General features: G+C 45.7%; 2 protein-coding genes and 1 long non-coding RNA gene across 5 annotated transcripts; 1 reads left to right on the top strand and 2 right to left on the bottom strand.

The window, feature by feature from the left end:
• Position 1: 1 nt before the first annotated feature.
• Positions 2–6,643, bottom strand: LOC136196622 (alpha-1-inhibitor 3-like). 3 transcript variants are annotated; one of them, XM_065986212.1, is made up of 33 exons: positions 6,607–6,643; positions 6,524–6,549; positions 6,382–6,473; positions 6,142–6,324; positions 5,846–6,089; positions 5,640–5,799; positions 5,514–5,587; positions 5,404–5,455; positions 5,271–5,344; positions 5,159–5,210; positions 5,011–5,104; positions 4,858–4,963; positions 4,581–4,802; positions 4,333–4,530; positions 4,104–4,274; positions 3,811–4,056; positions 3,613–3,762; positions 3,438–3,563; positions 3,230–3,385; positions 3,081–3,177; positions 2,840–3,026; positions 2,552–2,783; positions 2,283–2,501; positions 2,185–2,236; positions 2,044–2,133; positions 1,812–1,988; positions 1,682–1,763; positions 1,394–1,625; positions 967–1,341; positions 577–917; positions 417–510; positions 289–363; positions 2–242 (listed from the first exon to the last, which is right to left on the bottom strand). In XM_065986212.1, exons 1-33 carry the CDS (start codon positions 6,626–6,628, stop codon positions 93–95), a joined length of 4,851 nt encoding a protein of 1,616 aa, XP_065842284.1. In that variant the 5' UTR covers positions 6,629–6,643; the 3' UTR covers positions 2–92. The 3 variants fall into 3 exon arrangements, with proteins under 3 accessions (XP_065842284.1, XP_065842281.1, XP_065842282.1); XM_065986209.1 differs by having other exon boundaries at positions 2,044–2,236; XM_065986210.1 differs by having other exon boundaries at positions 2,044–2,236; positions 3,230–3,382.
• Positions 5,660–7,214, top strand: LOC136196661 (uncharacterized). Its single transcript, XR_010672295.1, has 3 exons — positions 5,660–6,787; positions 6,841–6,909; positions 6,967–7,214. It is a non-coding gene; the product is annotated as an uncharacterized lncRNA (long non-coding RNA).
• A 244-nt stretch (positions 7,215–7,458) lies between these two features.
• Positions 7,459–13,849, bottom strand: LOC136196624 (alpha-1-inhibitor 3-like). The gene is made up of 30 exons (XM_065986217.1): positions 13,654–13,849; positions 13,350–13,602; positions 13,144–13,303; positions 13,018–13,091; positions 12,908–12,959; positions 12,775–12,848; positions 12,666–12,717; positions 12,518–12,611; positions 12,365–12,470; positions 12,089–12,307; positions 11,836–12,033; positions 11,607–11,777; positions 11,307–11,552; positions 11,107–11,256; positions 10,932–11,057; positions 10,723–10,878; positions 10,576–10,666; positions 10,320–10,524; positions 10,032–10,263; positions 9,762–9,980; positions 9,656–9,707; positions 9,512–9,601; positions 9,279–9,455; positions 9,149–9,230; positions 8,861–9,092; positions 8,428–8,808; positions 8,038–8,378; positions 7,878–7,971; positions 7,751–7,825; positions 7,459–7,704 (listed from the first exon to the last, which is right to left on the bottom strand). Exons 1-30 carry the CDS (start codon positions 13,782–13,784, stop codon positions 7,555–7,557), a joined length of 4,683 nt encoding a protein of 1,560 aa, XP_065842289.1. The 5' UTR covers positions 13,785–13,849; the 3' UTR covers positions 7,459–7,554.
• Between the last annotated feature and the right edge of the window lie 96 nt (positions 13,850–13,945).

The raw sequence follows: 13,945 nt of genomic DNA, 5'->3' as shown, positions 1-13,945 counted from the left end.
CTCCCGGATGCATTCGCAATTATTAGCACATCAATTTCTAATCACAGACAACAATGCGCAAACACGGACAAATGCAAAAGAAAACAACTCGGTTACTTGCATTCCTCTCTTGGATAGAGCATCGTACCGCCAGACTGATCTGGATCGTAGTAGTTGTACGAGAGAACGGGAACGCCTTGGAGGTCTTCAACGTAAACGGTTCTCTTCATTTGAAGCTCAAAGCAACACTCGGTTTGTCGTACCTGTAATAATAAATTAGTCAAAGCAAAAAGAATCCGTGAAACTCACTTCGTCAATATAGACTCTGACTCTTCGGTCCTGCTTGTCGATTCTTTTGATTTGGCACGTTCCTTTCTTCTCCAGCTAGAATACAAAACTGTTAGAAATAAAAAGTAGGATTAATTCGTCATTATTACGTCTTTGAGGTCGGAATTGATTGGCACAAATCCTGAAAACAGCGTGATGTCTGTCAGAGCCATATTGGAACTGCTTGGTTTCTTCAGCAACCAGCTAAATATCACATTATCGTTAATTAATTGAAGAGAATATGGAGACTACAAGAGAACAAATCCTTACCGGTTGCAAACTCTAATCTTATACGAGCACGATTTCCCTTTGTTTTCATTCATCGTTGCCATGGCCGTCACCTCAAACGCCGCTTCCTCCGGCGGTTCCGGTATATTATACTTGACGCCGGCTTGAATGAGAACGCATCCGACGCCGGCAAGACGAGCGGTCAGCGTCGAAGGAAGAGTCGGAATATTGAGAGTCTGGAGGTCTTGGGAATTGGACGAATCAACGGTGAGCGACCAGGAGAATTCTGAGTCGGTAGTCAAGCGAACATTCATCTTCACGTCGTTGTTGGCAACGCTCAAGGCAGCGTACTCAGAGAGAGCCTGTAGAGCCACTACCGTATCCTAAGAACACCCAATTCATTTTCTAACAATAAACCGTGACTATGCTAACCTGGGTTGATCGGAAGCCTCCAGAAGGATTTCTCTGCTCGAGTAGCCAGCGTACAATTCTCGAGCTATTTCCGACGTCTCCACGACATTTGAAGGCAAGTAGTGCATAGGCGCTCGTTTCCACGTCACACGAACGACTAGCGCAAGGCATTCCCAAACGATGTCCGTAGCAGAATTGATTGTTCTCCTTTGAATAGTACATTGTGTCACCTTCGGTTGTCGCGCAACTCAGCAGTTTATTGAGAAGTTCGTCGGCTCTAGGGTGAGCAGCCTTGCAGAATACGTTGGAAATGACAGCCAAAGCGTAGTTATTCTCGCAGTCATTTGAGAGGCACGTCGAGTTGAGGAAAGCCAATGCATTGACAATAGATGGATCCTACAAAAAGAATTACCCATGATAATGGTTTGAGATTAGAGTACTGTCTTACAGATGCCGGTACGCCTGCTTCTAATAGAGCAAGTGTAACGTAGGCGGTCAGGCTGCATTCTCCTCCCGAGCAACCCTGCATTTCCTTGCTAATAACGCGGCAAACACTTGGGAATGATCCGTCTTGACTCTGCTTCTTCTTCATCCAGTCGATCGCCTCTGTTTGAACTGTCTGGTCGACGTCAATAATTCCATGCGCTTGACTGAACGTTCTGACTACAAAGGCAGTTAACCTATATAATGATTAGTTATATCGTAGTCCAGGCACTGCTTTTTGTATGATACATACCACATGCTGCCACATTTGTCACTGTTTCCAAACGCACTGTACGATCCATCGTCTCGCTGAAAAATCATTTCTCTTTGATAACCTAAACAGAGTCTTACCATTTCTGTATGCGTATGAATGTCTGCGTCACCTTTCATCATGATATTGAGAGCCTTCTCCTTCGTTTTTTCGTCCAATTTCCCGACGGCCGTAAGATAACGCGTGATATAGACGCCAGGAGCGAAATTAATCATGTTCTGTTCTCCACATCCGTGGGGAAGTCGAAGGAGATTTTCCAGTCCTTCAATCGTAGGCCCCATGTAATCCGCTGCACAGAAAAAAAAAGTCTAAGTATACTACACCAACACAACATATAACTGTACTTGTGACGCTGACGACTGCGCTCTCGGAGTCGGGAACATAAGCGGGAGGGAGAGTCAGATTGAACACTTTCTCAGCGTTTTGGGCATTTTCTTTTAAAAAAACGTTACACGAAATTAAATAATATGGCAGATTTCTTGTACCTTCGATGCAGATGAGAGATGATAGACCATACTCCTTTTGCACGCCTTCTGGCTATAGAGAATCGTTACATAAATTCACTATCTACAACTTTTCCTACTTCAACTAGAAGTGGGCGAACCACTGCGTCGGCTGCTTTAGTTGATCTTGCTGTGCACTTCATTGGGAGATAACCGACTTTGAGCGGAACGACGAAATAGTCAATAGAACGAGCTTCTCCTGCTGGTATGGTCAAACTGCGTCGAGAGTCTTTTTGCATATCTGCTTTTGATTCTATAATGCTAATTTCATTTGAATCCACTTCCAATTCAACGAAAGCCTAGACAACTACTGTTGAAAAATTTGATTTGTTTAATAATAACTATGTACAGTGAGGTTGACGTCGAGATAATTGAAGACGGTGGCTCGCACTTCGAGTTTCTCGCCTCGAATGACCGAGTAAGGCAAAGTGAGAGACACAAAGAACGGCTGAAAGACTCGAAGAGACGCAGGCATCGAAACGCTAATAGAATTCTCCGTCGACAAAGCAAAACCGTCGGCAATCCACGACGTTATCGTGTCCGGAGCAGTCAACATCAGATCATGATTCCTGGAATTTTTCCTATAGGGAGACAGGAATAGAAGAAAAACATGTTCAATGGCATTTGACTGTTTTACTCGAGTTGAATATCCTTCCATATCCACGTCTCTGGAAAGTTGACTCGTTCTCTTTTGACTTCGACTAGTTCCGTAGTTGTCTCATCGGCATCCTCGTCTTCCTTAGAAACCTTTTGAAACTGTGTCACTCTAAGCGCGCATCGGGGGGAGCGGCGTCCAAGCGAACCGCAACCCGAGACCACCAAGGCTAATAAAATAAAAGATACAAGGTGTACTTAGTTGTAGGAGTATACGTGCGCACGGCAACAGCTGTGGCCTAAGCCTAAGGGCGGCTTAGACCTGGCGCATTTCGGAGAACCCTTTGCATTCAAATTGCTCAGAACCTTTAGCCCAGCAGCCTAGTCCCGACACAGCTAATAGACAAACGGATCAGGAGAGTCGATTCCCTACCTCGTAAAAGCTCAAGGCTGAAACGAATTCGCATTTCCCGATTAACGTGCAAACACTTCTATAGCAGTCTGACTCTGGACAGCTGGGTCCGAATCGACGACGAGGAAAGAAAGGAACTAGTGGTGGTGTAGTAGACGTACTGCGTTCATCGTCCTTCTTAAACGAATTGATATAGAATTAGATGTTGAACACTGAGAAATCAACTAACGGAAGGCGTGCGTTTGCATCCGTATTGACGACAGTTGCAACTCCAGAGTCTCCTGGCTCCGCACTCGAAGGTCTTGCGAGGCAAATAAGTCGGAGACGAGTCAAAGCCAGCCGCTTCTGCTCGAACCTAAACAACGTCAATTAAAATTGAATTATTAGAAAATATTTAGTCGTACTTGTTGAGCTGTTAGTTGATTTTTTGCCTGTTGAAGGTAGACGCTTTGGTCAACGGCCACAACACCGACGTATGATCCGGGAGCGGCTTCAATTTGCAGACTCACGTTCTCTCCAGGCTCAACTTGATTCTGACTAAATTCCAACGTCATCTACAAGAAATTATTTATATGAATTATTAATTAAATTCACTACGTTACTTGATTTCCAGAATCCGCTGTGACAGGTAAATTGAGATTGACAGCGGACAATTTCTTCTGACCGACGACAATCGTCACTTTGGGAATCATTGCCGGTGTAACATTATATTGAAACGAGCAATAATATTTCAACGGGCGCGGCATTCTTTTGGCATCGCATATCTCATCCGATATGTCCGTCAAATTGACGTCTATTGAATCTGGAAAACATGACAGCTTTCTTAGGACGGTCCCTTTGCTAAGAATCTATAGAACAAAATTGTATGCGCAGTTCTGGTGTCCTGTGTGCTTACAAAGGCGGTGGTTTTTCCCGAGTGAGTGAAATAGGCATCGAACACGTGTTCATTGCCTACTTCTAGTGATTTCATGGAGTTGCGGACCATGACGCGTCCCGGCGAATAGATCAAAACGCTCCTGCCGCTACGAGCAGGCGAAATATAGCTTGATTCACCGACAGCCTTAGCCTGATCAAAAGAGAAACCCTAGAAACCAATCCTAGCCATTTGCTCTTTTGAACCCTACGGTGCACGAAATGTCGAGAGCATTGCACGGAGCGCAGAATTCGATTGGAGCTCTGCCATCGTCATTGGTCGTTACTTCAGTCGTGTAGATCTCTTTTTCGTCAGGCCCGCATTTGCTTCCTTTTTTTAGCAGCGCTTTGCAAGTGAATTTCACTCTCGCTCCACCGTACGGTTTTCCCGAAACGATGCTCGTTTTCACCTGAAATCAACTTTAACAATTCAACAATAGAAGCAGTGAATTTTTCTCACTGTATAACGCGTTTTTTGACAGGGATAGAAAGCATTGAATTGCGGTTTTACGATTTCAATTTGATAAGGATTTCGTCGAATAGGAATTTTCGTGACTCCTTCGCAGGCGACTTCGTCTCCCGACGTCGGATCCGTTACGTTCGCCTCGAGATTAATTTCACCAGAGCACGTAATGTAGTATCTCGTGCACGTGTGAACGCAAACGGTTTTTTCCCCATCAATCTAAAAATTGGCTTTCGTCAATTAATAGTTGCGTGCACAATGCAGTTCAGTGTACCGAATCTAGAACGACTTCTCGTTCTTCGTTCCTACACCGTCTCCAGGTATTGCCCGTTGTTGCCGTGGCAGAAACAGTTCCCTTCACCTTTTGTCCGTACGTGTATCTAGATTAGAACGTAAGAGGGCTATGCAGCTTGGAGAGGAGACTCACTTCGCACTGACAGTGTAGCAAACTGTATGCCTACGGTTGATACAGGAGAATTGATCATCTTTGGGAGAAATGGTGCACGAGAATTTAGGCAAAACTACGTAAAGACGTGATGAATTTCATATCAGGCTCTTTCTACTGGTAGTCTAACCGTATTCTTCAACTTTGACTGAGAAGCACTTCTCCTGTTTTTGAATCGCTCCCTAATGATAAGTAGTAACGTTATTGGCTCTTGAGGAGAATACATGCGGTGGTCTTCTTACCTCAAGCGTTGCACACAATGCGTATTGTCCAAGTACCGGTTCACTTGACAACGGAAAATTGAACCTAGCAACTCCTATATAAACACCACCCCAGTCACACGTTGAATCTACAATAAATCCAATACTAATTTACCCGTGTCGAGGGTAAGGTTCTTGAATGATGTCATCAAAGCGTTTTTGGAATTCTAAGAATCCCTCACAAGGTTAGTTCTCACACCAAAATTAGATCCCCTTCCGGCTCACCCGAATCTGAAGAGTCACTTTGCCCGAAGCTGCGGTCAAACGCGATGACGTCAACACAATGACTCGACCAAGAACTGAACAAAAACGTCATTGCGTGGTCGAGCTCTAGAATAGATCTGTTCTCACTCGTCTGTCCCGGTTTATAAACGGGTTTATCTGTCTGGATCATGATCATTCGGTTCGTAGGTCGAACGCGGAATGTCGTCATGAAATTTCTCATTGCCCCTTGCTGTGACGTCATTCTGACGCTAACCCCATGCGTTCCCGGGGGAGTCGATTCCGGAAGCTTCGAAAACAATAAGTGTCGCGTCATAGTCTAAGTTTGTTTCTACCTTCACGAAAATGGTTGTGCACTGGCGTCTGGTCACTTTACGATTGACCGTGCTAATTAGATTTTGACCGGATTGTCCGTCTTTGACGTCGAGAGTGACGTCAATTGGAAAGGGATTGATCTCATTGCCCTCCTCGTCTGTCATCATCTTCGAAGATCCTTTCTCCACGTAAATCGACACGGCGAGCGTCTCTCCGGCAAAGACGTAGCTCTGAGAGACAATGCGATATCGATAGGACATCGGTCTTAGAAGAAAACATTTCACTCAACTATAAGAACGTTTTTTGAGTCACTCACGGCGGACGAGTCGGTTTGGGTGGAAGAGGCCGGGGAATTGGTACGATCAATTGAGAGGCGCTGAAAGTGACGAGAAGTGACGTCGCTAAAAGAAGCTTTGTTGTCATGGTAACGGATGTCTGCTCCAATGTCGATGGTACGGCAACTGGCGAGCGACTGGGCTCTTTGTTCTGCCTGCTGAACCTATAGAGAGTCCGAATTGCAGCTCACGTGACTGATTCATTTCGAAGAAGACCCTACGTATTTCGACTAGATTGAGCACGTGAGCGGATATTAGAACAATGGAATCGTTTTCTGAAGAGGGCAACTTGATCAATATTGCCACGCCTATTCTAGAAATAGAGCATTGTTTCCTGGATGAGAGAAATTCGCTCGTCCTTACTATGCCGATTTCAACCAGAAACGGACCTATTCAACATAAATTCCCATAAGACATAATCAGATAACAGTAATACATGGACGTACGTGAATCAACGGTACTTCGCATCCGGGTCGTTCGGTTGTCATGCGAACAGGCTCGCCCACGATGTTGCGCCTCGATATTTCACTCCAACTGAGGTTTCCGTGCACAACGTCGCCAACGACATATGGATCTCGTTCTTGGGAAAAGTCTACGACCTCACGCCCCTCTGTGAAAAGCAAAAAGGTAGCGAAAAACGGCGCGAAAAACTCGCTACAGCGTTCCCTCTCGCACGCTAGGAGACGTCCTGCTTTAAAAATAGCGCGGGAAAAGACATATCGAACTGGTTCGACAAGAAAACGGGAAACGTAAGAACAAAAATAATACTTTTCGCGTGCGCTTTCTCGACGATCGATATACTACAGCTTCGCACCCACATCGATCCCGTTACAAATTGCCGTTTACACGCCCCAAGGCCGATTTATTCACGTCCCGCCGCGCTTCCGGTTCGTTGTAATTGGAGCGCAGCTCGCGCGATCAGAGCTCGAGCTTCGATTCGTGCGCTTTGACGGCGCTTTTGATTTGTCGACGATGGCCGCGCGACAGCCGTCAGCGGCACGACGAGGCAGAATGCGCACCGATTCGACTCGACCGTATCTGCGCGTAGTCTGGAGACCAGACCCTTCGCTAGGGGAGCGAAGGGTCTGGTCTCCAGACTAATCTGCGCGGAGACGTTCGATTGCCACGCCCATTCGCGTTCTTCGCTCGCCTCGAGAAGAAGTTGATCACTTGGCGGTCGTCGACCGATTCGGGTAGGTTGCCGACCCACAGGTGACGCGTTTCGCGTACCATCGTCTCTTCCGCGCAGAGTCCAAGTGGTAAATGTGAAAGCGAAAGGTAGTCTAGTAGACGAACTCCCGGATGCATTCGCAATTATTAGCAAATGATTCTAATCAGCACATCAATTTCTAATCACAGACAACAATGCGTAAACACGGTCAAATGCAACTCGGTTACTTGCATTCCTCTCTTGGATAGAGCATCGTACCGCCAGACTGATCTGGATCGTAGTAGTTGTACGAGAGAACGGGAACGCCTTGGAGGTCTTCAACGTAAACGGTTCTCTTCATTTGAAGCTCAAAGCAACACTCGGTTTGTCGTACCTGTAATAATAAATTAGTCAACGCAAAAAGAGTCCGTGAAACTCACTTCGTCAATATAGACTCTGACTCTTCGGTCCTGCTTGTCGATTCTTTTGATTTGGCACGTTCCTTTTTTCTCCAGCTAGAATACAAACTTCTAAAAATAAACATTAGGATTAATTCATCGTTATTACGTCTTTGAGGTCGGAATCAATTGGCACAAATCCTGAAAACAGCGTGATGTCTGTCAGAGCCATATTGGAACTGCTTGGCTTCTTCAGCAACCAGCTAAATATCACATTATCGTTAATTAATTAAAAAGGATATGGAGACTACTAGAGAGCAAATCCTTACCGGTTGCAAACTCTAATCTTATACGAGCACGATTTCCCTTTGTTTTCATTCATCGTTGCCATGGCCGTCACTTCAAACGCCGCTTCCTCCGGCGGTTCCGGTATATTGTACTTGACGCCGGCTTGTATGAGGACGCATCCGACGCCGGCAAGACGAGCGGTCAGCGTCGAAGGAAGAGTCGGAATATTGAGAGTCTGGAGGTCTTGGGAATTGGACGAATCAACGGTGAGCGACCAGGAGAATTCTGAGTCGGTAGTCAAGCGAACATTCATCTTCACGTCGTCGTTGGCAACGCTCAAGGCAGCGTACTCAGAGAGAGCCTGTAGAGCCACTACCGTATCCTAAGAACACCCAATTCATTTTCTAACAATAAACTGCGACTATGCTAACCTGGGTTGATCGGAAGCCTCCAGAAGGATTTCTCTGCTCGAGTAGCCAGCGTACGATTCTCAAGCTATTTCCCACGTCTCCACGACATTTGAAGGCAAGTAGTGCATAGGCGCTCGTTTCCACGTCACACGAACGACTAGCGCAAGGCATTCCCCAACGGTGTCCGTAGCAGAACTGATTGTTCTCCTTTGAATATTTCCAGTACATTGTGTCACCTTCGGTTGTCGCGCAACTCAGCAGTTTATTGAGAAGTTCGTCGGCTCTAGGGTGAGCAGCCTTGCAGAATACGTTGGAAATGACAGCCAGAGCGTAGTTATTCTCGCAGTCATTTGAGAGGCACGTCGAGTTGAGGAAAGCCAATGCATTGACAATAGATGAATCCTACAAAAAGAATTACCCATGATAATGGTTTGAGATTAGAGTACTGTCTTACAGATGCCGGTACGCCTGCTTCTAATAGAGCAAGTGTAACGTAGGCGGTCAGGCTGCATTCTCCTCCCGAGCAACCCTGCATTTCCTTGTGAAGAACGCGGCAAACACTTGGGAATGATCCGTCTTGACTCTGCTTCTTCTTCATCCAGTCGATCGCCTCTGTTTGAACTGTCTGGTCGACGTCAATAATTCCGTGCGCTTGACTGAACGTTCTGACTACAAAGGCAGTTAACCTACGTAATGGATTAGTTATATTATGGTCTAGGCACTGCTTTTGTATGATACATACCACATGCTTCCGCATTTGTCACGGTTTCCAAATGCACTATACGATCCATCGTCTCGCTGAAAAATCATTTCTCTTTGATAACCTACACAGAGTCTTATCATTTCTGTATGCGTATGAATGTCTGCGTCACCTTTCATCATAATGTTGAGAGCCTTCTCCTTCGTTTTTTCGTCCAATTTCCCGACGGCCGTAAGATAACGCGTGATATAGACGCCAGGAGCGAAATTAATCATGTTCTGTTCTCCACATCCGTAGGGAAGTCGAAGGAGATTTTCCAGTCCTTCAATCGTAGGCCCCATGTAATCCGCTGCACAGAAAAAAAAATGTCTAAGTATACTACACCAACACAACATATAACTGTACTTGTGACGCTGACGACTGCGCTCTCGGAGTCGGGAACATAAGTGGGAGGAAGAGTCAGATTGAACACTTTCTCAGCGTTTTGGGCATTATCTTTTAAAAATAGACTTTTACACGAATATTAATAATCTAGCAGATTTCTTGTACCTTCAATGCAGATGAGAGATGATAGTCCATACTCCTTTTGCACACCTTCTGGCTATAGAGAATCGCAATATAAATTCACTATCTACAACTTATTATTATTTCCTACTTCGACTAGAAGTGGGCGAACCACTGCGTCGGCTGCTTGAGTCGATCTTGCCGTGCACTTCATTGGGAGATAACCGACTTTGAGAGGAACGACGAAATAGTCAATAGAACGAGCTTCTCCTGCTGGTATGGTCAAGCTGCGTCGAAAGTCTTTTTGCATATCTGCTTTCGACTCTATAATGCTAATTTCATTTGAATCCACTTCCAATTCAACGAAAGCCTAGAAAATTGTTCAAAATTGATTGAGATAATGTAAATAATAACTATGTACAGTGAGGTTGACGTCGAGATAATTGAAGACGGTGGCTCGCACTTCGAGTTTCTCGCCTCGAATGACCGAATAGGGCAAAGTGAGAGACACAAAAAACGGCTGAAAGACTCGAAGAGACGCAGGCATCGAAACGCTAATAGAATTCTCAGTCGACAAAGCGAAACCGTCGGCAATCCACGACGTTATCGTGTCCGGAGCAGTCAACATCAGATCATGGTTCGTGGAATCTTTACTGTAGGGAGACAGGGGTAGAAGAAAAACATGTTCAATGGCTATTGACTGTTTTACTCGAGCTGAATATCCTTCCATATCCACGTCTCTGGAAAGTTGACTCGTTCTCTTTTGACTTCGACTAGTTCCGTAGTTGTCTCATCATCGGCAGCTCCTCCGTCTGCCGAAATGGGCCGCGGAGCTTCTATTTGAGGAGCAGCAAGGGGTGCGGGAGCTAGACGTGCCTCCTCCGTAAATGCAACCCGACGCCACCAAGGCAAGTCTAATGAAGTAAAAATAAACGATATATTGATGTAGGAGTATACGTGCGCACCACAACAGCTGTGGCCTAAGGGCGGCTTAGACTTGGCGCATTTCGGAGAACTCTTAGCCTTCAAATTGCTCAGAACCTTTAGCCCGGCAGCCTAGTTCAGACACAGCTAATAGACAAACGGACCATGCAGGAGAGTCGATTCCCTACCTCGTAAAAGCTCAAGGCTGAAACGAATTCGCATTTTCCGTTTAACGTGCAAACACTTCTATAGCAGTCCGACTCTGGACAGCTGGATCCGGGTCGACGACGAGGAAAGAAAGGCAGTAGTGGTGGTGTAGCAGACGTACTGCGTTCATCGTCCGTCTAAAATGAAATTGATACAGAATTCGATATCGGACACTGAGAAATCAACTAACGGAAGGCGTGCGTTTGCATCCGTATTGACGACAGTAGCAACTCCAGAGTCTCTTGGCTCCGCACTCGAAGGTCTTGCGAGGCAAATAAGTCGGAGACGAGTCAAAGCCAGCCGCTTCTGCCCGAACCTAAACAACGTCAATTAAAATTGAATTATTAGAAAATATTTAGTCGTACCTGTTGAGCTGTAAGTTGATTTTTTGCCTGTTGAAGGTAGACGCTTTGGTCGACGGCCACAACACCGACGTACGACCCGGGAGCGGCTTCAATTTGCAGACTCACATTCTCTCCAGGCTTAACTTCATTTTGACTAAATTCCAACGTCATCTACAAAAAGATTTTTCAGAGAAGTTATTAAATTCATTAGGCTGCTGTACTTGATTTTCAGAATCCGCGGTGACAGGTAAATTGAGATTGACAGCGGACAATTTCTTCTGACCGACGACAATCGTCACTTTGGGAATCATTGCCAAAGTCACTTGATATCGAAACGAGCAATGATATTTCAACGGTCGTGGCATTCTTTTGGCATCGCATATCTCATCCGATATATCCGTCGCATTGATGTCTATCAAAGTTGGAAAACATGACAGTTTATTTAAGACGGTCCCTTTGCTAAGAATCTACAGAACAAATACGTTATTTGTACACGCAGTTCTGGTGTCCTGTGCGCTTACAAAGGCGGTGGCTTTTCCCGAGTGAGTGAAATAGGCATCGAACACGTGTTCATTGCCTACTTCTAATGATTTCATGGAGTTGCGGACCATGACGCGTCCCGGCGAATAGATCAAGACACTCCTGCCGCTACGAGCAGGCGAGATATAGCTTGATTCACCGACAGCCTCAGCCTGATCAAAGGAGAAACCCTAGAAACCAATCCTAGCCATTTGCTCTTATGAACCCTACGGTGCACGAAATGTCGAGAGCATTGCACGGAGCGCAGAATTCGATCGGAGCTCTGCCACCGTCATCGGTCGTTACTTCAGTCATGTAGATCTCTTTTTCGTCAGGCCCGCATTTGCTTCCTCTTTTTAGTAGCGCTTTGCAAGTGAATTTCACTCTCGCTCCACCGTACGGTTTTCCCGAAACGATGCTCGTTTTCACCTGAAATCAACTTAAACAATTCAACAATAGTCTATTAAGCAGTGAATTTTCTCACCGTGTAACGCGTTTTTTGACAGGGATAGAAAGCATTGAATTGCGGTTTGACGATTTCAATTTGATAAGGATTTTGTCGAATAGGAATTTTCGTGACTCCTTCGCAGGCGACTTCGTCTCCCGACGTCGGATCCGTTACGTTCGCCTCGAGATTAATTTCACCATAACACGTACTGTATCTCGTGCACGTTTGAACGCAAACGGTTTTTTCCCCATCAATCTAAAAATTGGCTTTCGTCAATTAAATAGTTGCGTGCGTTCATGCAGTTCAGTGTACCGAATCTAGAACGACTTCTCTTTCTTCGTTTCTACACCGTGTCCAGGTATTGCCCGTTGTTGCCGTGGCAGAAACAGTTCCCTTCACCTTTTGTCCGTACGTGTATCTAGATTAGAACGTAAGAGGGCTGTGCAGCTTGGAGAGGAGACTCACTTCGCGCTGACAGTGTAGCAAACCGTATGCCTACGGTTGATACAGGAGAATTGATCATCTTTGGGAGAAATGGTGCACGAGAATGTAGGCAAAACTACGTAAAGACGTGATGAATTTCATATCAGGCTCTTTCTACTGGTAGTCTAACCGTATTCTTCAACTTTGACTGAGAAGCACTTCTCCTGTTTTTGAATCGCTCCCTAATGATAAGTAGTAACGTTATTGGCCTAAGAGAATACCTACGGTGGTCTTCTTACCTCAAGCGTTGCACACAATGCGTATTGTCCAAGTACCGGTTCACTTGACAACGGAAAATTGAACCTAGCAACTCCTATATAAACACCACCCCAGTCACACGTTGAATCTACGACAAATTCAATACTAATTTACCCGTGTCGAGCGTAAGGTTCTTGAATGATGTCATCAAAGCGTTTTTGGGATTCTAAGAATCCCTCACAAGGTTAGTTCTCACACCAAAATTAGATCCCCTTCCGGCTCACCCGAATTTGAACAGTCACTTTGCCCGAAGCTGCGGTCAAACGCGACGACGTCAACACAATGACTCGACCAAGAACTAAACAAAAACGTCATTGCGTGGCCGAACTCTAGAACAGATCTGTTCTCACTCGTCTGTCCCGGTTTATAAACGGGTTTATCTGTCTGGATCATGATCATTCGGTTCGTAGGTCGAACGCGGAATGTCGTCATGAAATTTCTCATTGCCCATTGCTGTGACGTCATTCTGACGCTAACCCCATGCGTTCCCGGGGGAGTCGATTCCGGAAGCTTCGAAAACAATAAGTGTCGCGTTATAGTCTAAGGTTGTTTCTACCTTCACGAAAATGGTTGTGCACTGGCGTCTGGTCACTTTACGATTGACCGTACTAATTAGATTTTGACCGGATTGTCCGTCTTTGACGTCGAGAGTGACATCAATTGGAAAGGGATCGATCTCATTGCCCTCTTCGTCTGTCATCATCTTCGAAGATCCTTTCTCCACGTAAATCGACACGGCGAGCGTCTCTCCGGCAAAGACGTAGCTCTGAGAGACAATGCGATATTGATAGGACATCGGAACCTCGGGTCTTAGAAGAAAACATTTCACTGAACTATAAGAACGTTTTTTAGTCACTCACAGCGGACGAGTCGGTTTGGGTGGAAGAGGCCGGGGAATTATTGGCCCAGGCCTAGGAAGCACGGGTCTGATCAATTGAGAGGCGCTGAAAGTGACGAGAAGTGACGTCGCTAAAAGAAGCCTTGTTGTCATGGTAACGGAAGTCTGCTCCAATGTCGACGGTACGGCAACTGGCGAGCGACTGGACTCTTTGTTCTGTCTGATGAACCAATAGAGAGTCCGAATTGCAGCTCACGTGACTGATTGATTTCGAAGAAGACCTACGTGTTTCGACTAGATTGAGCACGTGAGCG

Source organism: Oscarella lobularis, chromosome 16, assembly GCF_947507565.1.
Source record: "Oscarella lobularis chromosome 16, ooOscLobu1.1, whole genome shotgun sequence".
Lineage (NCBI taxonomy): Eukaryota > Metazoa > Porifera > Homoscleromorpha > Homosclerophorida > Oscarellidae > Oscarella > Oscarella lobularis.
This window is presented reverse-complemented; position numbering and strand designations above follow the sequence as displayed.